Source organism: Capsicum annuum, chromosome 12, assembly GCF_002878395.1.
Source record: "Capsicum annuum cultivar UCD-10X-F1 chromosome 12, UCD10Xv1.1, whole genome shotgun sequence".
Taxonomy (NCBI): domain Eukaryota; kingdom Viridiplantae; phylum Streptophyta; class Magnoliopsida; order Solanales; family Solanaceae; genus Capsicum; species Capsicum annuum.
In genome coordinates, this window is record NC_061122.1 from 135185463 (window position 1) to 135213431 (window position 27969).

The following is a 27969-nucleotide window of genomic DNA, read 5'->3' on the forward strand; positions in this document are numbered from 1 at the left end:
GAAATCCCCAACTGTGTGCAAGCCTATGCTTGCCAAGTGTTTGTTGAAAAGACTTAGAGAATGAATTGTGACATGTTAGCTAGAAATCCCCCAATTATGTGTTCTTTAATACATCCTAAGTGTTTGATGCAAGATATTGGTGAATGGAGTATGAGCCAATAGCATGTCTCCCTATACTATCATATGTTTATGATTTCTAAATACTTGAAGAGATGCTTTAGTGATTGTGATGGTGAATGAATGCCCATATTCTTGATTATTCAAGAATGGTTATGTTTTACATTTATGTTATCGAGTCCTGGGAGTATTTATACCCGATAAATTAGATACAGTCTAGAGCCTGTGTCAGTTTTATCGATAATATCAATCAAGCCATGACTCTTAGAACTCACTGAGCTATGGAGCTCTGAACTCTCAGACAGATACAAAGCTTAAGAAATCTCAGTAATCTCAGTACCGCTAGTAATCTAGCCTCAGTTCTGTACTCAACTCAGATCTAGTAGTATTTTTGTATTCAGTTTAGTCCTCAGTAGTATTCGAGTAATCTATCCCGAGCTCAGTATCATTCAATCAGATAATGAGATTCAGTAGTATTCCATCAGATATGGAACCAAGTGAATTTATCTTAACTCAGTCAGATTATTTGAGAAACATGATCAGTAGCAGATTCAGCTTAGTTTATGTTCAGTTAAGAAGCAGTTCAGAGTCTTTAAGTTGGGAGTAGGAGCTAGCACCGAGCGATGGCAGGGATGGAAGCTCCCCGTCAGAGAGGCAGAGTCATAGGATCAATCCCTGAACTCCAAAACTGCATAGCCAGCACAGGATACAGGAGTCACCCATCAGGAATGGATGGTCACCCGTCAAATAGGCTTGACTATTTTATTGCCTTAGGCTTGACTTTCTGCGAGGGTCACCTGTTAGATAGGCTTGACGAAAGCGGTCTTTACCCGTGGCATGGTATTGACACCTTTCCAGCTGGGGTTATAAGTTGGACCCCACCAGTTGAGATTCGGGGCATGTTGGTTAAGTGACTACTTCCCACAGTTGCAGTTTAAGTATCAATCTTCATAAATCAGGACTGTAAGATGCAGTCATCTATCTTAGTGAGGAACTTAGATAGTTTTATTAATTCATGGACCACCTATCAGATAGGCTTGGTCCCATATAAAGTTATTCAGTATTAAATTTAGAGATCACCCGTCAGATAGGCTTGATCAGTCTCATATTAAGTTGAGTAATCTCATTATCAGATCCCGAGATCACCCGTCAAATAGGCTTGATCTCAGTCTCAGAATCAGATGAGTATTTTTGTTATCAGATCCCGAGATCGCCCGTCAGATAGGCTTGATCTCAGTCTCATATTTAGTTGAGTATTCTTATTATCGAATCTAGAGATCACCCATTAGATATGTTGATCTCAGTTTCATATTCAGTTGAGTAATCTCATTATTAGATCTAGAGATCACCCATCAGATAGGCTTGATCTCAGTCTTATATTTAGTTAAGCAATCTCATTATAAGATCCTGAGATCACCCATCATATTAGCTTGATCTGAGTCTTATATTTAGTTGAGTCATCTCATTATCAGATCCTGAGATCACCCATCAGATAGGCTTGATGTCAGTCTCAGATTTAGTTGAGTATTCTTATTATCAAATCCCGAGATCACCCATTAGATAGACTTGATCTTAGTCTCAGATTCAGTTGAGTATTTTTGTTGTTAGATTCGGACATAATATTTCTTATCATTGATAGTAGATTCTGAAATCATCCGTTAGAGAGGTTTGATCTCCGATGCAGTCAGTCAAGAGTAAAAAGTTTAGAATTCAGTCATTGATATGAGTAGATTCAATTAATCAATTTCAGTATAATCAGTTTTTAAGATCACTCACTAGATAAGACTGATCTCAAAGCCAGTACTCAGTTATCAGTATCAGATGATTTAGTGTTAAGTATCTCAAGCATTAGTAGTGAGTTCAGATAGCAGTAAAGTAGTATCTGAGTTTCAGTATTTTGACTCACGATGATTTCAGTTATGGTTTGTGCATTTATGTATGTGTTCTCATTCAGTACTCTCATGATTATTTAGTTAAGTAATTGTTCATGCATAAGCCCTTGCATTTATCCTTACCTCATCTTCATACTCAGTATATTCCCGTACTAATGTATTTGCGTTATGGTGTTTTATTTGACACCATAGGTTCAGAGGCATGAGATCCAGAGTACCCTTAGCAGCTCAGTCCCAGTCAGTAGCAGTAGACATAGCAGTGAGTCATCTTTAGTTGTGGATGATCCTTTTTTTATTATTATCGTATCAGATTTAGTTTAATTTCAATATTTGGAGTTAGTTGGGGACATGTACCATCAATTCCATAGTTTAGAGGCTTTTTGGACAGGTGTATCTGTATTTAGTTTTAAATTTTAAGTATTTTTAGATGTTTTGAACCTTATGGCCCATTTTTGCATTTATTATCTATATTATGCAGTGTTCAGGTATAGATATCAGTAGAGGGTTGGATTGTGGTCCTTCAGGATCATGAGCACCGTGTGACGTTCTGGTTCTAGAAAATTGGGTCGTTACAAACTTGGTATCAGAGCCTAAGGTTCAATGTCCTAGGGAGTCAAGCTGCATCTAGTAGAGTCTTGTGCATAGTTATATTGTGTGCCACATTTATGTACAAGAAGCTATAAGACGTTTTAAGGAGCAGTTTCCCTTTTTTTCAGTATTCATGTCGTGAGAGTGAGCATGAGCTCAAGTTGATCCTAAGTCTAATCCACCTCTTTCTTCCATTTACAGAGTATGCCTCCTCACAGAGATAATGCCCATAGGTTTGATGACCAGCCACCTCAGCCAGTAGATCCTGAGAATGAGAATGTGTTATATGCAGAGTTTTGGGCATCTTTTTAGGTGCTAGCCAAAGCTGTGTCTAATGTTCAGGGTAACCGTTAGGATGTGACCCCACCTCAGCAAGATGGGGGTTCAACCGCAGCCAAAATTAGAGATTTCATGAGAATGAACCCACCAAAATTCTTTAGATCAGTAGTAGGTGAGGACCTACCACTTTATCTAGAGGAGGTGAGGAAGATCACCCAGATTATGCATGTTTCTGAGGAGGAGAGTGTAGAGTTAGCATCCTATAGGTTGAAGGATATCGCTCATGACTGGGTTGTAGTGTGAAAGAAGAGTAGAGGGGAGTGTACAACTCTCGTGACTTGGTAGGAGTTTTAGGATGCCTTTTTAGATAAGTTTTTCCCGCTAGAGATGAGGAAAGCTAAGGTAGAAGAGTTCATGAACCTAAGGAAAGGCTCTGTGACAGCGAAGGAGTATTATCTTAAGTTCAACCAGTTAGCTAAATATGCTCCCAACTTGATAGTTGACCCTAGAGCGAGTATAAGTAAGATTGTTACTGGTGTGTTCGAGTTGGTGTTAAAAGAGTGTAGAACCGCTATGCTCAATAGAGATATGTACCTTGCTAGGATGATGATGCATGCACATCAGATTGAGGCTGATAAGGCAAAAGTAAAAGAGAGGATGAATAAGAAAGCCAGAATAGGTAGTCATTGTTTCACTTAGGCAGGGTCCCAGGGTGGTGGCTATTTTCAGCATAGTCAGAGATTTTCAATCCCAGCTCCATCCTCAGCTAGTGTACCCGCATCGAAGTTTGGGGATATCAGTTATGATGGGGCGCCAGGATCCAAAGCCCTGAGTAGTACTAGTTGTGTTCGTACTAATCTTCTTTGTAAAGAGTGTGGCAAGAGCCACCTAGGTGTGTGTAGAGTCGGTAGTGATATGTGCTTTGGGTATGGTGAGCCAGGCCATAGAATGCAAGAATGTAGAGTGCTATCTTAGATGGGTAGAGATTTTTATCAGCAGGGTTCCCCTTTTGGTGCTAGTAGTGGTCAGCGTCAGAACAGATATCATGTGCTTCAAACCCACCATGATCAGGAAAGGTTCCCTGATATAGATCCGAGTATGTTATGAGTCCTTCATCTTTATGATATGCATTGTTAAATCCTTTGCTCCCATTTTGAGCTTATATGTCAGTATGAGTCATGTATTAGTTTCAGATCTCAGTCGATCAATTATGACCCAGTCCGTAGGTGCCCCATGCGCTGCCCCAATATTTCAGAGAAGTGTGTATAGAGGGACATAGAGTCCTACTGTAATTATTTCATGTCCTTAGACTCATTCAGTTGCATGTTTAGACTCTCCTTACGAAGTTAACATTAGTTATTATTACATAGCCAGTCGTTTTTTCGAGAGTCAGTTCAGTCAGACATTCATGCATTAATATGCATGTTCAGTAGAAAGAGTTCAATTTTTCAGTGTATTCAGTCATGCATTGATGAGAGCAACTCAATTATGCATCTATGCATCAGATATGCATGTCTATTCTGATAATTCAGCTTATGAGTAGCTTCAGTCGAGTATTCCATTAATCAGATATGCATGTCCAGTATGAGAGTTCAGAATATCAGTAGTTCCAGTTGCATAGTCATGTTTCAGATGCTCCCATTCCTTGAGTAAGTTTAGTCAATCTGTATTCTTATCCTATCAAGAGACATTTGATGATGAATGTTTTCAAGGGGGAGATATTGTAAGACCTCGCAAAATTCTCTCATAGTTTGAGCCTTAGAGCGGGTTCAGTAAATTGTTAATTTGGCCCTAAAAGGTTGAGAAGTGCCTTCCTAAATGAGAAGTATTTTAAACCGTATAGAATTTCCCTAATACTGACTTTTTTGTCATGTAGAGTATTGAATAAACTTTCCTTCGATACCAAATTCACCAAAATCCGACACTCGAGCGAAGAGTTAGAGCTATTTTAGTGAGATAGTGAGCCACCTGGCACTTTAGTGCTTCACGGATCCAGCCAAAATGGCAATCATCAAAATCCAGTGAGCCTCAGCGATTATGGGACATCGCACCAAGGCTTAATTTTAGAATTGTCAATTTCAAGTGCACCAACGCGATTCCACCACGTCGCGTCGCCTTTTCAGTTTGTAATCAAGGTCGCAACACGATTTACACCATATCACACCATCAAGCAGTTTCCCAATTGTCCAATTTGCAATAAGCTGGCACGATTATGGCGCATCGCGCCAACATTTAAAATCAGAATTTTTTTAGTTTAATTCTAAGGGCGTAAAAGGTCATTTTGCTACCCCTATATATACTCCTTAACTTGAGATTTGCCTCATTATAACCTAAAAATACTAGTTTTCTCTCAAAGTTGTTCAAGAACAAGAGCTAGGGTTTCTACAAAATCAAAACCTTTCCTTCTTCTTCAAGAGAAATCAAGAAATCAAGAATCTCTACAAGAGCTTTAAAGAAAGAGTTTCTCTAAGGTATGTAGATGTTGATTCTTGGGTCCTTTTCATCCAAGAAGCTCAAGAACCCTTTTTAAAAAAATTTAAAGATCTTATGTTTATGGGTTTTTTTATGATTCATGTGTGTTGAAATTGATTTTCATGCTATTATTGAGTTGTGATTCATGTCTGTTTACAATGTTTTCAAGCTTGATGACCCTAGTATGTGAAATTCATGTGATGTTCATGATAAACCCTTTTCAAGTTGCTTGTTAAGTGATGTGTTCATGTCAATTAGGTGTAGAAATTGTTGAATAAGCAGAGCATGCTCCCGACATGTTTGATAAAATGCTTATGTGAAGGAATTAGAGCCATTCTAGCATGTTGATTAGAAATCACCAATTGTGTGCAAGCCTATGCATGCCAAGTGTTTGTTGAAAAGCCTTTGAGAATGAATTGTGACATGTTAGCCGGAAATCCCCCAATTATGTGTTCTTTAATGCATGCTAAGTGTTTGATGCAAGATCTTGGTGAATGGAGTATGAGCCAATAGCAAGTTTCCCTATACTATCACATGTTTATGATTTCTAATTACTTGAAGAGATGCTTTAGTGATTGTGATGGTGAATGAATGTCCATAGTCTTGATTATTCAAGAAAGCTTATGTTTTACCTTTATGTTATCGAGTCTTGGGGGGTATTTATACCCGAAAAATTAGCTGCAGTATAGAGCCCATGTCAGTTTTTTGATAATCTCAGTCAAGCCACGACTCTCAGAACTCAGTGAGTTATAAAACTCTGTATTCTCAAACGGATATAGAACTTAAGAAATCTCAGTAATCTCGGTACCGCTAGTAATCTTGCCTCAGTTTTGTACTCAGCTCAGATATAGTAGTATTCAACTGTTTAGTTCAGTCCTCAGTAGTATTCGAGCAATCTAGCCCAATCTTAGTACCATTCAGTCAGATAATGAGATTCAGTAGTATTCTGTCAGATATAGAACCAAGTGAATTCAGCTTAACTCAGTCAGATCATTCGAGAAATATGATCAGTATCAGATTTAGCTTAGTTTTTGTTTAGTTAAGAATCAGTTCAGAGTCTTTCAGTTGGGAGTAGGAGCTAGCACCGAGCAAGGGCAAGGATGGCAGTTCCCCGTCAGAGAGGCAGAGTTGTTAGGAGTAATCCCTAAACTCCAAAACTGTGTAGCCAGTGCAGGATGCCAGAGTTACCCGTCGAGAAAGGCTGGTCACCCATCAGATAGGCTTGACTATTATATTGCCTTAGGCTTGACTTCCTGCAAGGGTCACCCGTCAGATAGGATTGACCAGAGAGGTCTTTACCTGTGGCACGATATTGATATCCCTCCAGCTGGGGTTATAGGTTGGACCCCACTAGTTGAGATTCGGGGCATGTTAGTTAAGTGACTACTTCCCACAATTGTAGTTTCAGTATCAATATTCAAAAATCAGGACTGTCAAATACAATCATCTATCTCTGTGAGAAAGTTAGATAGTTTCATTCATTCATGGACCACCCATCAGATAGGCTTGGTCCATATAAAGTTATTCAGTATCAAATCTAGAGATCACCCATTAGATAGTCTTGATCTCAGTCTCATATTTAGTTGAATAATCTCATTATCAAATCTCGAGATCACCCATCAGATAGGCTTGATCTCAGTCTCAGTTTCAGTTGAGTATTCTTATTATCAGATTTCGAGATTATCCATCAAATAGGCTTGATCTTAGTCTTAGATTCAGTTGAGTATTCTTGTTATCAGATCTCGAGATCACCCATCAGATAGGCTTGATCTCAATCTCATATTTAGTTGAGTAATGTTATTATCAAATCTAGAGATCACCCCTCAGATAGGCTTGATCTCAGTCTCATATTCAGTTGAGTAATCTCATTATCAGATCTTGGGATCACCCATTAGATAGGCTAATCTCAGTCTCATATTCAGTTGAGTAATCTAATTATCAGATCCCGAGATCACCCATCAGATAGGCTTGATCTCAGTCTCAGATTCAGTTGAGTATTCTTATTATCAGATCCCGAGATCACCCATTAGTTAGGTTTGAACACAATCTCTGATTTAGTTGAGTATTCTTGTTGTCAAATTCAGATATAATCTTTTCTTATCATTGATAGTAGATTCCAAAATCATCTGTTAGAGAGGTTTGATCTCTGATGCAGTCAGTCAAGAGTAGAAAGCTCAAAATTTAGTCATTGATATTAGTAGATTTAGTTAACTAATTTTAGTATCATCAGTTTTTGAGATCACTTACTATATAAGACTGATCTCAGCTCTAGTACTCAGTTATCAGTATCAGATGATTCAGTGTTCAGTATCACAGTAGTGAGTTCAGATTGCATTAAAGTAGTATCCGAGTTTCAATATTTTGAGTCACGATGATTTTAGTTATGGTTCGTGCATTCATGCATGTGTTCTCATTCAGTACTCTCATGATTATTCAGTTAAGTAATTGTTCATGCATAAGCCCTTACATTTAGCCTTTCCCCATCTTCATACTTGGTACATTCCTGTACTGATGCATCTATGCTACAATGTTTTATTTGACACCACATGTTCAGAGGCATGAGATCCAGAGTACCCTTAGTAGTTCTATCCCAGTCAGCAGCAGTAGACATAGTAGTGAGTCCTCTTTAGTCGAGGATGATCCTTAGTTTTATTATTATCGTACCAAATTTGGTTTAATTTTAGTAGATGGAGTTAGTTAGGGACATGTCCCATCAACTCCACAGTTTAGGCAGTTTAGAGTCTTTTCAGACAGGTGTATCAGTATTCAGTTTTAAATTTTGAGTATTTTTAGATGTTTTGAACCTTATGGATATTTTCCACATTTATAATCTATATTATGCAGTGTTTAGGTACAGACATCAGTAGAGGGTTGGCTTATGGTCCTTCAGGATCATGAGCACCGTGTGACATTCAGGTTCCAAAAAATTGGGTCGTTACACTATTGATTTAAAGATTTAAGATAAAAACATATGTTTTGGAAGTTATGGCTTTAAGATTTTAAGCCCTAAGATAAGGTATTTTCCAGATTTTAGAAAACTACATGTAAAGGCTCATAAGTTTTACTCAAATTGTACTTTACAAAAAGATAAAAATTATAGATTTTAGTTTTCATATTTCAGACTTAGAAGTGACTCCTTTCTACACTTAGACAGTATGATTTAAAGACAGAGTATTAGCACAACTTTTAGAACTAAATGTTATGGCTCACTAGATTTACAAGTATGATCTATTTCTCATGATTATTATTTTCAGTTTTTCAGATATTCTAGCTTATGTGAGTCATTTACATTTAGCATACATTGTTTTACAAAGTATAATGATGAGATAATGTTTTACTTATGTATTTCACCCCCATATACTCAGTACATCCTTAAAGTAATGATCCACATATATGTCTATGTACTATATTATCTCATAATGTAGGTATCAACTCAGTTGTAGCACGTATACTATATTCAGACAGTTGCAGATTCCAGCTAACAGATGAGGAGTCCTCCTACTTTAGGGTCTTTAGTTAGATGTTATTGATGTACTTTATTTTCTTATTCATATGTATTGATTAGTGATAGTTGGAACCGCATCCCAGCTATCTATAGTCAGTATAGTAGAGGCTTCATAGATGTTAGAGTCAGTTATGTATTTTCAGTCCCTCTTTTAGACTTTTTCAGAATGTAAAAGTTGTATTGATATTGTATTTTCCTAGATTCCATCGTTATTATGTTTCTACACAGTAAACTCAGTCTTTTTATGCATATCATTCAGTTGCTTATGAGTTACGCCAGTAGAAGGGTTAGCTTGGGATCACTGTGGTCCTAAGCACCGTGTGACATCTCGGGACAGATTTTCGGGGCGCTATAATATTATATTTCATTCACTACTAAGTTTTATTAATATTATGACGTCATGTAGTTTATCGATTCTCTGTCTATTCGTATGTTTGTAAACACATTATTTTTGTCAATTACTTGGTATTAATTTGTTATCTCAGATATTTTCATAGTTGGTTCGCTTATCTTTTTTCTTCTTAATTTGCAAAGATACCGAAGATTAAACATTTTTAGAATCCACTAAATTCGGCTAATGGGCGTGCTTTATTATCAACTACTCTAGCAGCCAAAATCCTCCCAGATGCTTCAACAAATCACTCATAAGTTCATGAAGTCCAACAAAAACAACAAGCTTATGTTCTCCCCCAACAAGAATAAGTTCCAATTCCCCCACAAGAAGAAGAAGCTCCAATTCCACTGTAGCAAGAACACACTCCAATTCTGCCTTCTAATTCAAGTGCGACATCTATTTATCGGCATTCATCTCCAAAATATTGGAGAGTAGCGGCAAAAGGTATATATGTCTTATGTACTTTTGACTTTAACTTATGAGTATCTTATATTTTTTCTTTTTGATTGAGTGATTGATTTTTCTTCTTAAGAGACTCAAAAAACACTATCAAGCAGATTAATGTTAAAGTCAATGAGATTAATTACCTACCTATTGGAGAATGCATTATTGTAAATTTTAATGAGTATGATGCAGCATATGGTGATACGCAAGGATCGCTTGCTAGTACTGTTGATCATTGGCAATTGATTGTAATTTATTTCTAATTAGTTTTAAGAAGTGGTCGGGGCCATCGGGCATGCCTAAGAAATACATGGAAAATTGCTTTGAAACAATATTAAAGGTACAAGTGTTCTTACATATATATTTACTGATATCACAATGATTTTAGAAGACATGAGAAAGAAGACATGAGAAAACTAACTTTTTTATTTGAAGTCTCATTTTCTTTTTTGGGAAAGTGAGTCTATTGCATACAGGTATTCTAATGCTAGTATTTCAAAGAAGTGGGCTACACACAGAAAGGGGTTGTGGAATGAATATTTTGAACCTTCCATAAGCAAAAATGATATTATCAGTAATGTACCAACTGGTATAACTAAAGATCAATGGGCTAATTTTGTTGCCTACCGCCTGAAACCATCAACAATTGTAAGCTTCAAATTATGTTAGTAAGTTTGGTCTCATCATAATTAAAAGATATGAAAATTTTAAGTTATATTTATTTTGTTGACAGGAGCTTTGTAGAAAAAATAAAGAAATCCAGAGAAGGCAGACAATGCCACACATTGGTGGTTCAAAAGCTAACTCAAGAAGACGATATGAACTAGCACAACATTAACTTAAATAATTTCCTTTTTCTTTATTTAAACTATTTTAGGATAATATTTGTAAGTTGTAATACATTTATTTCTTAGTTTCTAGAAAATGGAAAAGCTCCTAATCACAGATAAATATTTATTAAAACTAAAAAAAGAAAGAACAGATAATTTGTGAAAGATGAGGCTCAGACTATAGCGGTAAGTATGACATCAGTATATTTTTTTACTTAATTTCATTGTTACTGTATAATTTTTTTCATCTCAACTCTCACTATTTTGTCCTTACTATTGATATTATATGCTTTAGGAACGAATTGAATTGAATATGACTCATTGTAGCATCAATGAGTCTAATGTTTTCCCTGAAGATATTATTGGCAAGATATTAGGGGCAGAGCACTCCAAAAGATTAATATGTATGGGCATGGGAGTAGCTCTATCAAACACATTCATGAATCCCAAGCGGCGATGTAGTGAGTTAAGCATGTCTGGAGCAACTCAATCAAACACATTTATGAATACCAAGCGGTGATGTAGTGAGTTGATCATGTATTCATCTAGATATGGTGAGCCATCAACAAATTCTACCTAATTGTACCAAAAGGTTGTTCATTTTGAGTCTCAATTTGAAGTAACCCTAAATGCGCTAAAGAATTACATGATATCAAAGGAAGGAGGGATTCCTGAAGAATTTGCTCGTCTGTTTACTCCTCAACCACAGGTAAGAAGTAAATACATATTGTACTTCTTTTGCATATTCTGATCAGCTTAATAACATAATACTTCTTGGTGGTATCGAAATGAAACAACCTCTGCCTGAGTTACTTTATTAAAAATTACAGTCCATGCTTGACTTTTTGATTGATCATATTCAAAGTATGAACTTAGTTCTTGATTATATTAAGCTGGGTATAGTTTTTTGGCCTCCAGATGTCTACTGATGGTTTCTCTATTTCTCTTGAATAGCTATGGAATAGGTAGTTCAAATGTATGAGTGTATTTTATTCTATGCTCTGGCATAAGATAATTTACTGATTTGGTAGTTTTGTACTCACCAATTAACCTTGTTAAATTATGTACATTTTTGGATGCTTAGGATAGAAGCTTTGCAGAAACACTACTATGGTGATTTGTATAGAATACCAATTCTTTTAACTATGTCATCTTGCTGAAGCAGAGGAGAATGAACCTATTTCACCAGTGAATGTAATGGGCTCGACACCTGATAACAATACAAGTCATCAATTAGATGCTTAATGTTTTCTTTGTGAACTACTTTTAATTAGCTTTATATGGATTTGATTTGTAATGGTTGTCTAGACTTGTGTTTACCATAATTTAGTTTAATGTTCAGTCCGTACTTTAGTTTGATGTTCACTACTTACATTAGTTCGATGTTTAACACCTTCTTTAATTTGATGTTCAATACTTACATTAGTTTGATGTTTGGTACCTGCATTAGTTTATTGTTCAGTACCTCTTTAGTTTGATGTACAATACCTGCATTAGTTTGACGTTCAAAACTTACATTGCTTTGATGTTCAGTACTTAAATTTGTCAAAAATGCCTTTATATCAAGCTAAACCTAAGAAATTACTGCAAATCTTAATTTCTATTATTTACTTATTCTCATAGACCTCATTAAGTTTCCTCTTACGCCGCCATCTAAATTGGATCATACTATGACTATAACTATCCTTGAGTGAAACCTACTATCCATGTTCCTTATGAAATGCTGATCTAAATTATACAGATGAAGTCCGTGCTACAGCAGTACACGTTACTTGGTAACTTCACCGTACTTGCAGAACTACTATCATGATTAGTTCCTGTTTATTCTATCCTCAAAAAGTCAATGAGAACTTTGATCATCTTCAGATCATCTGAACCCTCATATTGTTGGAAAACTTCCAATCCAGTGGATTTAAATAAGGAAATCAACATTGGTTGTCTCTTAGTTACATCTCTTTTTTCTGCCCAGTTTAGTTGTTAATCCTAAATTATTTTTGACTGATTGTTTACTCAACTGTCCTTTTTTGTTTCATCCCTTTCTCATGCTGTCTTTTTTCCCTTTTTTGACTCAGTATATTCTCTGAAAATATTGGTCGTCTGGGATCTTCAATGGTTGGCATGTCATTCTCTTCTGATTTTCCTCTACTCAGCCGAGCTCAGAATATGCTATCTAGTGAATTTGAGCTGGTTATGGTGTCTGTCGCATCACTTCATTTTGTTGGTTTCTTTATTGGGTAAGATTATCTTTGTTTCAATATATTGGCCATATTTTGCATCCATGTGATTGTGTCATATGATGAGATCTTTATCAGGTATCTTTCTGCTGCTTTGGCCGGTTTTAGTGAACCTAAAAAATAAGCTGTATCAATCGAGGTATATTCTTGATAGGAGTAAGACTCCCACACATACTACTTTGTTAAATTCTTGTCAAGCATGGAAAAGATCACATTGATAATAGGTTACTATTTTTATTTTAGTAGCCCAGACTTATTTAAGCAGTACCCTATTTGATCACTTTTGAATGACACATATTTCTAATGGATGAAGCCAATATATTCCCTGTTATGATTTACACTTTTGTTCTAATTTTTGAAGTTAAGAATTGCTCTTTGTTGAAAAAAAATTATACCCAGTGGAATAGAGATTGCCTCTCTATATCATTTCCTTCCACAAACTCGTTCAATTTCAACTAAATTCAGGAAAATGGTTTACATAATTATCATTTGAAATGAACTTCATCTTGAACTAGTTGTTACTTCCAACCAAATGGAGCCTTAAACAGAAAAGAAGTTTCTCACTCTCTGTCCACTTATTTTTCCCATTAATATAGGCAGCCAATGATGTTATAGTTTCTGTATTCCCTTGTAGGTGGGCATATAAAATTCTGCCATGGGCGTGGTTTTAGAAACCTCCCATTTCTCCTCACCAGCAGTTGCATTACCTGCAACAACTTCATCGATCATTATGAATGTAATAGGTAGTTGTTTAGGTTTTTTTTTTTGGAGATGTATTAACACTAATCAACCAAAGAGTAGTCTTGAAGTAACTGATAAATCATGAATATTTATGTTGAGCTATATTGTTTTTTTCTTACCATTGTACACCTATTGATAAATTTTTGTTTTTGCCATTCTCTATGTTCAATTTAGAGGCCCTAGCAAGGTCAAAAACTCATCAATTGCATGCTGGATAAGTCTAATTGATCTAACTATGGCTTAATAACTAAGGTCTGTTATTAAAGAACCTTCATAAAGCGTATAGGAATTAACATTTGAACTACCACAATCCACATATTCTCCTTAACTTAGCCTTTTATATTGGCTACTGGATTCCAGTTCTCTCCAGTCCGTGAAGATTACTTTGTTGAGAAGAGGTTATTAGGGAAATACAAGGGTAATCCAATACACTAAGCTCGTAACCTTTTATGGTTTCACATAAAAGCACAACTGTGAAATACTCTTTTATTTATGAATACATTCCCAATGGAATAGTGGTAGATCACTTGAATGGGGGTAAAGGACGGATTCCTTCCATTGCCTATCCGGATAAATATTGTTGTAGAAACTGCAAGTGCATTAGCTTACCTCCATGCTTATGACATAATACATCGTGATGTGAAGACTGGCAACATACTCCTTAACAATAATTGTCGTGTCAAAGTAGTAGATTTTCGGGCTTTCGAGACTGTCCCCGAATGATGGTACTCATGTCTCAACTGCTCCTCAAGGGACAGCTAGATATGTTGATCTAGAGTATTATGAATGTTACCAGCTCACTGACAAAATTGATTTTTATAGTTTCGGGGTTATCCTCATTGAATCTTATCCCCACAAAGGCAGTGGTAAGGTCTGCGTACATCCTTACCTCCCTAGACCCAACTTGTAATAGCATATAGTTCAGACACTTTTAACTCCCAACCGAACATAGTTATATACAAGGGAAGAAGGGATAATACTATGCAAGATGTAACGTTATCATGGAGCTCATACAGAACCTGCAGTTCTGGTCAGGAGTACAATATTGACATTAAATGGAGCAACAGAGGAGGTCCAGTTGAAAATAATATAGGGCATGAGATATTTAAATTTGTGACCCTTGTTTAGATTTTGTAATTTTTATCGTTTTATTTATACTAGATATTCAGATTGTAATGTCAAGTTAGAGCACTTTACTAACTCTAATTAAATTGAGTTTTTGCTGGTCTTTAATAAACCTTCAACACGACCATATCTGTTCCACACACCTTGAACAGCTTGTCAAACCAAAACAGACCGGTATAAAGGACTTTTGATGACCGTAAAAGAATGATTGAGACAGGGGAAGGCATTGAATGGGCAGTGAGAGAAGCTCTTGCTTTTACAACATTTCTTGTGGAAGGAAATCATATTAGGTTGAGTGGTCAGGATGTTGAGACAGGTACTTTCAGTCACAGACATTTTGTTATTCATGATCAGGAGACAGGGGCAAAGTACAGTCTTCTTGATCATGTTATGACGAACCAAAATGAAGAGATGTTCACCATGAGCAACATGTATATTCTGATGGTTGTTTGATTCTTATCAGTTCTTGAAGTGTTTTATCTTCATATATGCCAGTTTCTATCTTGATATATGTCTATCCATGTAAAATTTAAGCTTTTATTTGATCCTGCTGAACATATATCTAGTTGTGGTGGGAAGATTGCCTCACTTTATCTGTTGCATAAACATAAGAGCTTTCGGATGCTTATGAGATTATTTTTCAACTGATATTTGATGTCGTTGAAATTTTTTTCTCTGCCTAGGAACTTGATAAACGTGCTGAACAGTTACAACAACATACCAGTAGGTTCCCATAAGTGGGAACCTGCTGAACAGTTTATCTTCAAAATGTTTCTACTCATGCATTTGTAGCAATTACTTACCTTTCAGAATGACCTAATGGTATATGTCTTTACCTTCTGAGCTACGGTGTGCTTTAAAGGTGAAAAAGGAAAAAATGCACCAGATCCTGCCCTGCCTTAAAGAAAAATCCATGATTTACTGCAAGTAGGAGTGGAAAGTGAAGAAACCTCCTATAAATATGCAAATACAGACATAATTTTCTGGTACTATTAACCCATTCGTCCATTTAATGACATACTCTCAATAATCAATTTATTTATTTGCTTTATAATGCACGCTTGAACCATTTGTTATATAATACTTGTGTAACTAATGCAAAGTGCCTATGAATTGATTCCACTAAAGTAGCCGTTAGTGTCCACAATAGAAGGTGTTAAGTCTTACTTAAGGTAGTTGCACTATTTAAACAATCTTAAGAGGATAGAATAGATAGAGTACCGAGTCTGTGTCATCTAGCATATGATTAATTCCACTAAATCTTTCTCAGTCATTTGGCAAAACCAAGAGTTTAATCTATGTGCATATAATGTTACATATGTGCATATAATGTTACATTAGTATCAGAAAAAAAAAAGATACCTCATAAATTTTAAAGTAATTCCAATTGACAAACACAAAGCATTAAAGATTAGAGTAAGGGAATGCAGAGTAAAAAACAAAAACACTAGTGTTTCTAGTGGGGTTTGAACATATAGACCTATGATTAATTCCACTAAATCCTTCTCAGCCTTTTGGCAAAACCAAGATTTTAATCTATGTGCATATAATGTTACATTAGTATCAGAAAAAAAGGACACCTCATAAATTTTAAAGTAATTCCAATCGACAAGCACAAAGCATTAGAGATTAGAGTAAGGGAATGCAAAGTAAAAAACAAAAAAACTAAGTTTCTAGTGGGGTTCAAATCCACGTTTCTCAGGTGGAAGATATTTTACTCTCAGCTCTACTCCGTTGTACCAGTATCCCATGTTTGTATGTGGGTTCGCAGCTATATATTTTATATATTATTTCTGAATTTTATAGTATAAACATAGGGTCTACGTAAAATCTACTGGGTTTGGCCGAACCCCCAAATACCCTCTAGCTCTGCCTCTGGTTACAACATATCAAATTAAAAGACTGTTTATTAACATTTTATTTTTTCTTAATGTATTTTTATTCTTAAACATTTGATTATGGTACTTTTAGTTTATATTTTCTCTCAATTTATTGAGATCAAGAAAAAGGTGTCAGTATATAATATATATTTTAGATATTTATTTTTATCTTAAAATTGAAATTTTTTATATGACTAAATTTATAAAAATAAATGCCTTTCACTGTGCGAAGCACTGTTTTGTTTACTAGTTGGAATATAAATGTGTTGCTATTGTACTCGTTGGAATCAAAATGTCCTACAAAGTGTGAGCAATGTATAATTAATAGGTTACAAAGGTGACACATTAACCAATAAAAAGGCTCTACTCGAGCCCCAAAGTACTATGGCCAATGGTTATTGTCAGTGTAAAGATGTTGTTAGTTGTGATACCCATACTCTTCGATTTATTGTGCTCAGGTCATTTGTACGATAATATCTAGAGAATAGAAATATTCTTTCAAACAAATGAAACACTTCTTTTGTACATTGATATAAAAGAAAGCCCGAGGAAAAATTTAGCTTATAGACCAAAGTGAGTGACGCTATTCTAGCAATGTATTTTAGTAATAAACTATGGTGTAACAATTATGTGTCACGATCTGGGAATCAAGGGTCATGATGGGCACTTCCGCAAGCCTTGACAAGTTGGTCAATCACCCAAACTAAAATGGAATGAGAAAACTACACCTAAAGCCCCAAGACAAGACTTCCAGAAGTCGTGCATTGATCAAAACCAAAGTTAAATGTATATGTTATTTAAATTTATGTTTTCATCAATATTTTATTGTAGAACTTTAATATTACTGATGTTTGTGTTAGACGATTTCTATATAAAAATATTAACCTTTTGTTAATCAAGCTAAATATTATCAAATCAATCATGTTCAATAACTATTATACTGTATTTTTATTTTTATTTTTATTTTATAACTCAAAGGTATTACTTAATAATATAATTTGATTTTTAAGTTATAATTATTTATATAATAATACCTGCGAAGCCTATAGCTTGATTTTATCAATAAGAACCAAAATTGCCTTAAGATAAATGAATAGAGGAAATAAAAAGGTATTTACAACCTCAAAGATATTATTGTTATTCCTAAATGTTATTTTCTAATTTCAAAACAATGTATAAGAAAAAGTCTTGACCTTTTTGTGTTGAAAAATTGAAAATTTACCAAGTATATACTTCCATTACTATATAACCCAATAATCAAAAGAAAAGAAAATATCATATAATAATTAATAACTGTTACAAAATACTTTAAAGTTATTATAATTAATATTAGTATCAATATTATCCTATAAAACATGAAAAAATTTGATAATTTTTTTCTAAACATCAATAAATTCTCCCAAAATAACCAATGAGACTAAGCTAATTAAATTACAATCTACCCCCAATAGTCTTCCAAACGTCAACTTTTTCACCAATTCCCATAAAGCCCCTCTCGCCATCGCTCCACCATCACCGATATAATCATCGCCGCGGACGCTGGTATATCTTCGCCGGTTTATCAGTCGATCTTGGAGGTTCGACTGTTAACCCTAGCAAAATTCGGAAATTTTTCATCAATTTTTTTCGTTGATTTTTTTTATTGGTACTCCAATTAGGGGAATTTTAGTGTTATTTTTTTTGAGATTCTTCTTGGATTCTTTCTTTTCTTTGTCAGTTTTTGGAATTAATTTGATTTGAAAGTGAATTTTGAAGTTGTTGAAGTGGATTGCAAGTACAATAAAATCTAAAGGTGGTCCTGCACTTAGGGTATTCTTATTGAGGTATACTGTGAACTATCCATGTTAATTTGCTTATTACTTTTTATTGGATAAATCATGGATTAGAAAGCCACTAAACTCAGAAGAATACAAGTTTAGGTTGAGAAAATTTCTTGATTTTGCATTTAAGAATGTGGCTGTGGAAGATACAATTAAATGTCCATGTCCTATATGTCATTTTTGTAAGTGAAAAACTAGAGAGGGGGTGTATGATGATTTGATTTGTAAGTCATTCCCTAAAAATTATGTTATTTGGGATATTCATGGTGAGAAAAAGGTATTAGAGTCTTTTGGGGATAAAGCGGTTATGCAAGAGATAACTCCAGAAAATCCAATAGAAATAATGATTAATAATGCATTTGGGTAGTGTAGCCAGCAAGCAGAGCAACCGGATTATGCAAGGACATCTCAACCATTGGGCTCAACTAAAATATCAGATCAGGGATGTAGGGACGAATCTGGTGACTTTAATGATTTTCTTAAAGATAAAAGTTAAACACTGTATGAAGGGAGCAAGACACAAAGCTGGAGTTTTTAATAAAATTGTATCATATAAAGGTCTATTATCGATTAAGTGACAAGACAATGACAATGATACTAGATTTGTTGAGAGATGTGTTTGCAGATGCAAAGATACTTCCTTCTTTTTATGAGGCCAAAAAAATAATTACCACAATTGGTCTTGATAACACCAAGATATCAGTATGTCCAAATAATTGTATGCTATTCTAGGAAGGTGATTTAGAATTGGAAGCATGTAATCATTGTGGCACGTCTAAATGGAATTCCAAAAAAAAAATAAGCCATCTGCCAAAATTTGGCATTACTTTCTATTGAAACTAAGGTTGAGAAGGTTATTTATGTGTCGTAAGACTGTAGAACATATGAGATAGCATGCCTTAGGCAGTAACCCTGATGGGTTGATGAGGCATCCAGGGAATGGTGAGGCATGGAAGACATTTCAGAGGACTAACTCTAAATTTGCTTTCAATTCTCAAAATATTTGTTTAGGCCTTGCTACTGATGGTTTTAATCCTTTTGGAACAATGAATTCTACCTACAGTAATTGGCTAGTCTTCTTGATTCCATATAATCTCCCTCCTTGGATATGCATGAAGCACACTTCTTTTATTTGGTCAATGATTATTCCAGGCAAGCAGACATTAGGAAACAATATAGATGTGTAATTACAACCACTTGTGAAGGAATTGGAAGATTTATGGTATGATGGAGTTGAAATATTTTGACTCATCATTAAATGAAATGTTTAGAATACATGCAGCTCTTATGTGGACAGTTGGTGACTTTTCTGGATTAGGTATTCTATCTGGCTGGAACACTTATACTGGATTTGCATGTCCAACTTGTAACTTTGACACAAAACCTTGTCATCTTTGTCATAGTAAAAAGTGGTGTTTTATGGGTCATCGACGTTTTTCGGAAAGAAATCATAAGTTTAGATTCAACAGAATATGATTTAATCGAAGCACAGAGGAGTGGAATCCTCCACTAAAATTATCAAGATCTAACATTTTAATACAAATCGTTGAAGGAAAAGGAACAGAGTTGGATGGTAGAAGGAAAAGATCTAGACAAGAAACTAAATAGTGGAACAACAGAAGTATATTGTTTGAACTTCCTTATTTTGAATCTAACTTGTTGCACAATAATCTAGATTTTATGCATGTTGAAAAGAATATATGTGACAATGCCATATATACGCTTCACCATGATAAATCAAAATCAAAAGATAATGTCAATGCTAGAAAGGATCTTAGGGAAATGGGCATAAGGCGTGATCTTTAGCTGAAGGATGATGGATCATATAATCTTGCTATGTTTTCACTTGTGATTGATAACAAAAAGAAGGTGGAAATCAAAAAGTTATTTCTTACAACTTTGAAGAATATTAAAGTACCAGATGGCTACTCAAGTAACATTTCCAAATGAATTGATTTGGTACCAAAAAAATTTTTTGATTGAAAACTCATGACTGCCATATTATCTTAGAGAAATTTCTACCAGTGGCAATTCGTAATGTGTTGCCAGACCATGTAGTTATAGTTTTGGTGGAATTTTGCTTATTTTTCAGATCCCTTTCTAGCAAGACATTGAATCTTTCAAAGCTTGATATTCTCCAGGAGGGCATTATAAGAACACTTTGCCACCTAGAGATACTATTTCCTCCATAATTCTTTACAGTGATGGTCTATTTATTTGTTCATCTAGTAGAGGAAGAAAAACTTGGGGGTCCAGTGCATTACCAAAACATGTATCCTGTAGAGAGGTAAAAAATAACATTTCCAGTTTAAAGATATCTATCTTTTTGAAATATTAAAATTTCTAATTCAAAAATATTTATATCTAGGTCATTTCATATAGTGTGTAAACTTATGATTGCCTCTTATTTTTCTAGGTAATTGGGTCATTTTAAGTCGTTTGTATAAAATAAAGCACAACTAGAGGCTTCTATAGATGAGGGTTATTTAGCTGAAAAGTCTCTTACCTTTTGTTCGTAGTATATTGAGGATATTGAGGCAAGATTCAATAGACCTAGGCGTGTCCGTGATGACACAAATGACATTGAGCCTTCTGGAATGTCTACTATCTTCCCTCAATTAGGTAAACCTATGTCAGTTGCAAAAATTATGATTTAACTCCTATGTCGAAACTGCAAGCTCATCGATATGTGTTTCTAAATTGTACAATATTCATGCCATTTGTGGGGTGACTAACTCTTAAAAACTGTATGTTCTGTGTTATTGCAATGTTTGAAGTAGGTTAGTTATGTTTTTTAATATTAAATTAATTGTTTCATATAGCAAATTTAAACAACACATAAGAAGGAGTTCAAGAGAAAGAAGATCTTCACCTAAAGAGATAAAGAGAAGAGTTAATAATGAGTTTGTCTATTGGTTCCATAAGCGGGTAAGTACATAATAATTAGTTGTTATTTATATTTGATTGGAATGAGCAAATCTGACTAAGTCAATTTTATTTTAATTTAGATTATGAATCCAGACACTATAGATATAATTATATTGATCTAACATTTTTTGCATGAGGTCCATGTACAAATACAAGAAGGTTTACTGCATATAACACCAATGGGTCAAAATTTCAAACTTTGGCTCGAGAAGAAGGATTGAAAACACAGAATAGTGGATTTTTCTTAACCTCCAAAACATCATATGTTGCAAGTAGTGTTGATGGAAATTTAAGGCTAGCAGAATTACCATATTATGAGAAATTAAAAGATACTATTGAGATAAATTATAATGGACATTTTAAGGTTGTTCTTTTCAAATGTAAATGGGATGATACTGCTCAAGATAGAGGGTATCAGAAAGATTGTTGGAACCTTAATTGTGTTAATTTTGAAAGATTGATTCATACTGGTGAACATGAAGAACATGAGCCTTACATTGAAGCATCTCACAAAAAAATGGTGTAATATGTGGATGATATTATCAATAAAGGGTGGAGCGTTGCTATGCATTTAAAGCCAAGAGATTTGTATAGTATGGGAGAGGTAATAGAAGAAGAAGTATATGAGAATGAACCATACAAAGCGCAAGAACTCGAAAAGTTTTTTTGTTGATGGAGATGATTATGTACAGCTAGCTACAAATTACATAATTGATGATATAGTAGAGTTAAATGTTGCTACTAATCAAGAAGCAGATCTAATGTCTGACTGATTTTTGCGACTTATATGGAAGAAGGAGTGTGTTAGTCTCCTCTCCTTGTATCCTTTTAGTAGAATTATTTAGTTGTTATGTAGTTTATTATTCTTTGATGTGTATTGGTATCTAGTACAATATTTTTTTGTATCTTGCTACTTTATTATCAAATTTCCTAGAATCCTGTTGGATACTTGTCTTTTGAACCGTGGGTCTTTCAAAAATGGCTCTTTACCTTTCAAAGGTAAGGGTAAGATATGTGTACGTCCTTTTCCTAGACCCCACTTGTGGGATTACACTATGTATGTTGCTGCTATTGTTATTTTTTTTTATAAATTGTTTGCTTTTTTCATCATACTATCTCAGCTGTAGTTACGACAAATATCAGCGGGATAAATTATGCTAGATTTAGTGGTTATTAGTCATGGTCCTATTGGCTTTGCTCTTGCCACTGAGTTGGCTAAACTGGGGTTTAATGTGGGGCTCGTTGGGCCTGATCTTTCTTTCACAAATAACTATGGCGTCTGGGAGGACGAGTTCAAAGGTCATTATCTTAATCTAGTTTTTATTGAATGCTTTATTACTATGAGCTTTCATGAATCAATTAGCTAAGAAGCACATCTTTCGTGCGATGTTTATACAGTTTTTTAGAACTTTGGCTTCAAGCCTGCATTGAACATTTTTGGAAGGATACCATTGTATATCTTGATGATGCTGATCCTATTCTTATCGGTCATGCCCATGGAAGAGTTAGTCTCTATTTGCTGCATGAAGAGTTACTCAAAAAGTTAAATTCACTAACCTTGTTCGTTATGTCATATGAATTTTTTTATTCTCCACAGTATATTTCATCATTTTATTCTCCTTAAAGGTGTAATTCACTTTAATCTTCCTATGTGTGTGGAGGTAGATATTTTATATCTTAACTTGAAAGCGGATAGTATTGTTGAGGCTATAAATATCTATAGTCTTGTAGAGTGCGAGGGTAACGTTGTGATTTCCTGCAGGTATAGTTTGCCACTTTTCAGACTTGAAATTTGTCTGCTTCCTTGATTTGAAACTTTCTAACTTGCGATAACAGGTTTGTAACTGTTGTGTCTGGAGCAGCCTCGGGGAAATTTTTACAGTATGAGTTGGGAGGTCCCAGAATTTCTATTCAAATAGCTTACAGAGTGGAAGTTGAGGTAGAGAAAGATCATAAAACATTGAGTAATCTAAAGTTTTTGAATGTTATACACCCGAATACTTAAACGCTACAAGTTATTGTGAGAAAATTGGTGCGCTTTTCTTTGTCAGTCTATATTTACAAGTTTTGCGGTAACAGATAAGTGCTTTTTTCAAATAGATGCATTCACACTGGCTATTCTATTTCTATTGCAAACTTAGGATCAAACTTCCTATTCATCAGATAAAAAGGCAGCTGCTATATTATGACATGGACATCTAAGCTTGGTTGGTTTTGTAATAGTATGGTCCTTTATCATTTTTCTAAATTTTAGGTCGATAACTATCCATATGACTTGAGCCTTATGGTTTTCATGGATTATAAAGACTATGTCAGACACAGCGCTCAATCTTTAGAAGCTAAATATCCAACATTTCTCTATGCCATGCCCATGACTCCAACACGAGTCTTTTTTAAAGATTTTCTTTTTTGAATTTCAGAGCTTGATTCATTTATTTTGAAGTTTTTTGTTCATATTTATATCAGTTGAATTAAATATTTTTCTTTGCATGGTACCTTCCAAGCAATCGACTTACTGGACCAATTAAAGATTGGATCAGAAATAGAAATTCCAGATAGTAAGTATAACTATAAATATTTGCAGTTATGACAAATATGAGCTAGAAAAACTGTGTTGGATTTAGTAGTTATTGGCTATGGTCCTTTTGGTCTTGCTATTGCCGCCGAGTCGGCTAAATTATAGTTGAACGTGGGGCTCGTTGGGCCTGATCTTTCTTTCATAAATAACTATGGCATCTGGGAGAAGGAGTTCAAAGGTCGTTATCTTTATTTGGCTTTTATTGAATGTTTTATTACTAAGAGTTTTCATGAAGCAAATAGCTAAGAAATACATCTTTCGTACGGTGTTTATAATTTTTTTTCATAACTTGGGCTTCAAGCTTGCATTGAACATTTTTGGAAGGATACCATTGTATATCTTGATGATGATGATCCTATTCTTATAGACCGTGCTTATGGAAGAGTTAGTCGTTATTTACTACATGAAGAGTTACTCAAAAGGTTAAATTCACTAAACTTGTTTGTGATGTCATATGAATTATTTTATTCTCTACAGTATATTTTGTCATTTTATTTTCCTTGAAGGTGTAATTCACATTAATCTTCCTAGGTGTGTGGAGGAAAGTGTTTTATATCTTAATTCGAAAGTGGATAGGATTATTGAGGCTATAAGTGTCCATAGTCTTATAGAGTGCGAGGGTGACGTTGTGATTCCCTGCAGGTATAGTTTGCCACTTTTCAGACTTGAAATTTGTTTGCTTCCTCGTTTTGAAACTTTCTAACTTATGATAATAGGTTTGTAATTGTTGTGTTTGGAGCAGCCTCGGGGAAATTTTTGCAGTATGAGTTGGGAGGTCCCAAAATTTCTATTCAAACAACTTACGAAGTGGAAGTTAAGGTAGAGAAAGATCATCAAACACTGAGTAATTTGAAGTTTTTGAATGTTATGCACCTGAATACTTAAACGCTACAAGCTTATATGAGCAAATTGCTGCACTTTTCTTTGTCAGTCAATCCTTAATAGTTTCGCGGTAACAGATAATTGCTCGTCTCAAATATATGTATTCACGTTGGATATTCTATTTCTATTGCAAACTTAGGATCAGACTTCCAATTCATTGGATAAAAAGGCAATTGCTATATTAGGACATGAACATCTAAGTTTGGTTGGTTTTGTAATAGTATGGTCCTTTATCGTTTTTCCAAATTTTAGGTCGATAATAATCCATATGACCCGATCCTGATGGTTTTTATGGATTATAGGGACTATGTCAGATATGACGCTCAATCTTTAGAAGCTAAATATCTAACATTTCTCTATGCCATGCCCATGACTCCAACACGAGTCTTTTAAAAACATTTTCTTTTTTGAATTTCAGAGCTTGATTCATTTATTTTGAAGTTTTTTGTTCATATTTATATCAGTTGAATTAAATATTTTTTTTGCAAGGTACCTTAAAACAATTGACTTACTAGACCAATACAAGATTTGATCAGAAATAGAAATTCCAAATAGTAAGTTCATCACTTTGGATTAGCATGTTTTTTCATGCCAATGAGAATTCTAGATTCTCTTTATCTCAACAACTTAAGATTCTATAGGCATATAGATTTTTATGCAGGAATTTGCTTGAATAAGTACAAAAAGAGATGCTCCATAGTTTCGGGATAGATGTAAGATAGCAAGCAAATTGTACTTTGGCATAATCCCATATAAGCTAGCTTTACTTTCATGAGTAATCTTCTGTGCATTGCAATCCTAGAGATAAAACTATGTTTTGGGATGTTTGTTGTGTTCCATACCACTCTCCACCATTATTTTTGTGGTACTTCCCTGAGCCTCCATTTAAAGCCACTACTAATAGGATACTGCCCATTTTGTTTGAGCCATCCGTTATCCATGTAACCGAGAAAAAAAGATGGATAGTTAGCACATTCTAATGAGGATGAGAGCACCCAAAAAAGGTTCTTGTGATCCTGTCGTGCCGCTGGAATTGCCTCATTCCTTGCATACCTTTCACTGGGTTTCTTCATCTGATGAACTGAACATAGAAGGTTGCCATACATTTCGTGGAGGGTTCTGGAATTACTTTAGAATGAGGATAGATGTACAAGTACCTTATGCATTTCACTCTTAGAGAAAAATGAACCCTAACAAATTCATAAGCCAATTTGTCAATCAGGTAATAAAGTGAAAACAAAAATTAAGATGATAAATCTTCTATTTGGTTTATTTCTATGAATCCTTGCATATCAATTTGAAGTTAATTGTCCTAATATTGTGCTTTGGACCTTTAATTTAGTTCTATCTAGAAGAAAAGAAAACTACTATCAATTTAATGACCGCTGTGATGAAACCAATAAGTTGAAGATGTAGGGTTGGCCTCTTGGCAACAGGGGTAAAGATTATTGGTACTCCGTAATATCCCGTGCATGCTAATATGTGTTATTCTATCAAACAGAAGGCCAAAATTAAAATGACTGCAGTGTTGACTTTGTTTTGGTATCACCTTATGTAAATTTGATTAATGGAACATTCACTTTTTTTGCATATTAAAATGATTGCGGTGTTGACTCTTTAATATATTTTCTTACTGATGCTTGTTGCCTTTACAGAAATGGTCCTCATTAAAAGACAAAAACCTCTTTCAAATTGCTAGATAAATACTTGCTTAGTGAGCTGTGAAATTTTAGAGAATTTGATATGAATGTGGCATCGAAAGTGAACAGTCCGCTCAACTTAATTCAAGTCTTACATTGTCCAATAAAGATCTTTTGTCTGTAGGGAGAGTCGATACCGGAAAGCCACAGTCATAAAATTCATGTGAGGATATTTGTTAAGTTGTTCTTAACCCTTTTTATTCATCTCTTTTGTGTCAGGTTTGGCACTGCATTTGCAGCTCATAATTAAGATGATTTAATGAAAGCCAAGGAGCAGAAGAGTAAAGCTAGTACCGAGAGGTATACGTGATATTAATTTGGGCTCTTGTCATTTTTTTCTTGCTCATCTTTGATCATGAATTTTTCATTCAGATATGAAGATATTCCACCATTTCTTATACATTGTTGCTTATTAACAATATTATTAGCTCACATCAAAATGATTTTGGAATCAAAAGGAACAGATTCAGAACAAAAATCACTGAATTTTGAATGGCCACGAACTTGATCTTCTGTAATTTGTCTACACTTTGGTTTGGAACGTTGTACCGTTTGGCCACCTTGGTGGCACAGTTATTGATTCCTTCACATTATAGTTGGTAATACTTCATATACGTGTAATATTGAAATCTAATGGATGCTTTCTTTTGGCCCTTATTCTAGTTCTATATGAAATACTTCAGAATAGGGAAATGACTTATTTCTTAAGAAACCTACCAGTTTTACTTTGACTTTGAGTGACTAGCTTTTATCATTTTTTTGGTCAAATTGAAAACGACGATAAGCTCAGGCTGGTTGAAGTGCTGATTATCTTCATGAAAATTTGATTGCTTCTCATCATGGCATAACTTAACGTTATTGCTATGGAACTTTCCATCTGTATGGACTCATCAGCAACAAATGTAATCTTGTTTAAACTTTTCTTGTCATAGTAAATGAAATACAAGATCAGTTTTACTACTACTAAAACCCAAGCCAACACCTGTTGTAGTGCCAATAAATTGGTCCATTCCTAGCAGAGTATAGATAAATCAGCAGGAGCAGGACACGACAATGGCAAATGACAGGAAAAATGGCATGTACTTCATGCTCTTTGTCTTGATTACTAGTCTAATGATAGACAGATGAGATACATACATAACGATGGAGAAGATGGTGGAAGCAACAAAAATATTATGGCGGAGTTAAAATGCCACCAATTATTATTTTTACGTTCCAATTTCATATTATAGTGGTTGAAAACTCCTACATAATTTTCTAAGAAAACAACTAGTATTTTATTGTGGGATTTATAGAATACCATAGTATTTTTTTGTGATATTGTGATCATATTGTGGGGGTTTATAAACTCCAGCAATATTTTTTTGAAACATTTATACCATATTGCGAGGGTTCTAAACTGTCACTTATTAACTTAAAAAATCCCACAAATTCAAAATTCATTTTGTGGCGGGCATCAGGAAAGTTTTGGAAAACCACTACAATATTGCTCGTGGCAAGACTTATTGTGGCACTTTCTGAAACCACCACAATTCTTTTTATCGTGGTCAAAAACCGTCA

The 27969-nt window shown here is 34.6% G+C and overlaps 1 protein-coding gene, 1 long non-coding RNA gene and 1 pseudogene across 2 annotated transcripts; all 3 read left to right on the plus strand.

Annotated features, from left to right (window-relative positions):
* Positions 1 to 10193: 10193 nt before the first annotated feature.
* Positions 10194 to 13651, plus strand: LOC107851755. Its single transcript, XR_001669152.2, has 4 exons — positions 10194 to 10339; positions 10425 to 10707; positions 10817 to 11230; positions 12594 to 13651. It is a non-coding gene; the product is annotated as an uncharacterized LOC107851755 (long non-coding RNA).
* An 8641-nt stretch (positions 13652 to 22292) lies between these two features.
* LOC124889664 (lycopene epsilon cyclase, chloroplastic-like) lies at positions 22293 to 23662 on the plus strand. The gene is made up of 5 exons (XM_047401642.1): positions 22293 to 22548; positions 22656 to 22791; positions 22901 to 23011; positions 23086 to 23188; positions 23504 to 23662. The coding sequence occupies exons 1-5, from the start codon at positions 22404 to 22406 to the stop codon at positions 23660 to 23662; spliced, it is 654 nt and encodes a 217-aa protein (XP_047257598.1). The 5' UTR covers positions 22293 to 22403.
* A 183-nt stretch (positions 23663 to 23845) lies between these two features.
* LOC124889665 lies at positions 23846 to 25102 on the plus strand (annotated as a pseudogene).
* Positions 25103 to 27969: the final 2867 nt, after the last annotated feature.

What these genes read in the sequence shown, in the direction of transcription:
- LOC124889664 (XM_047401642.1), top strand. Translation starts at nt 22,404, where the DNA reads ATGCTAGATTTAGTGGTTATTAGTCATGGTCCTATTGGCTTTGCTCTT. An exon ending in CTGGGAGGACGAGTTCAAAG is followed by an intron (nt 22,549 to 22,655) that starts GTCATTATCTTA and finishes ACAGTTTTTTAG; the next exon opens with AACTTTGGCTTCAAGCCTGC. An exon ending in CTTACAGAGTGGAAGTTGAG is followed by an intron (nt 23,189 to 23,503) that starts GTAGAGAAAGAT and finishes TCTAAATTTTAG; the next exon opens with GTCGATAACTATCCATATGA.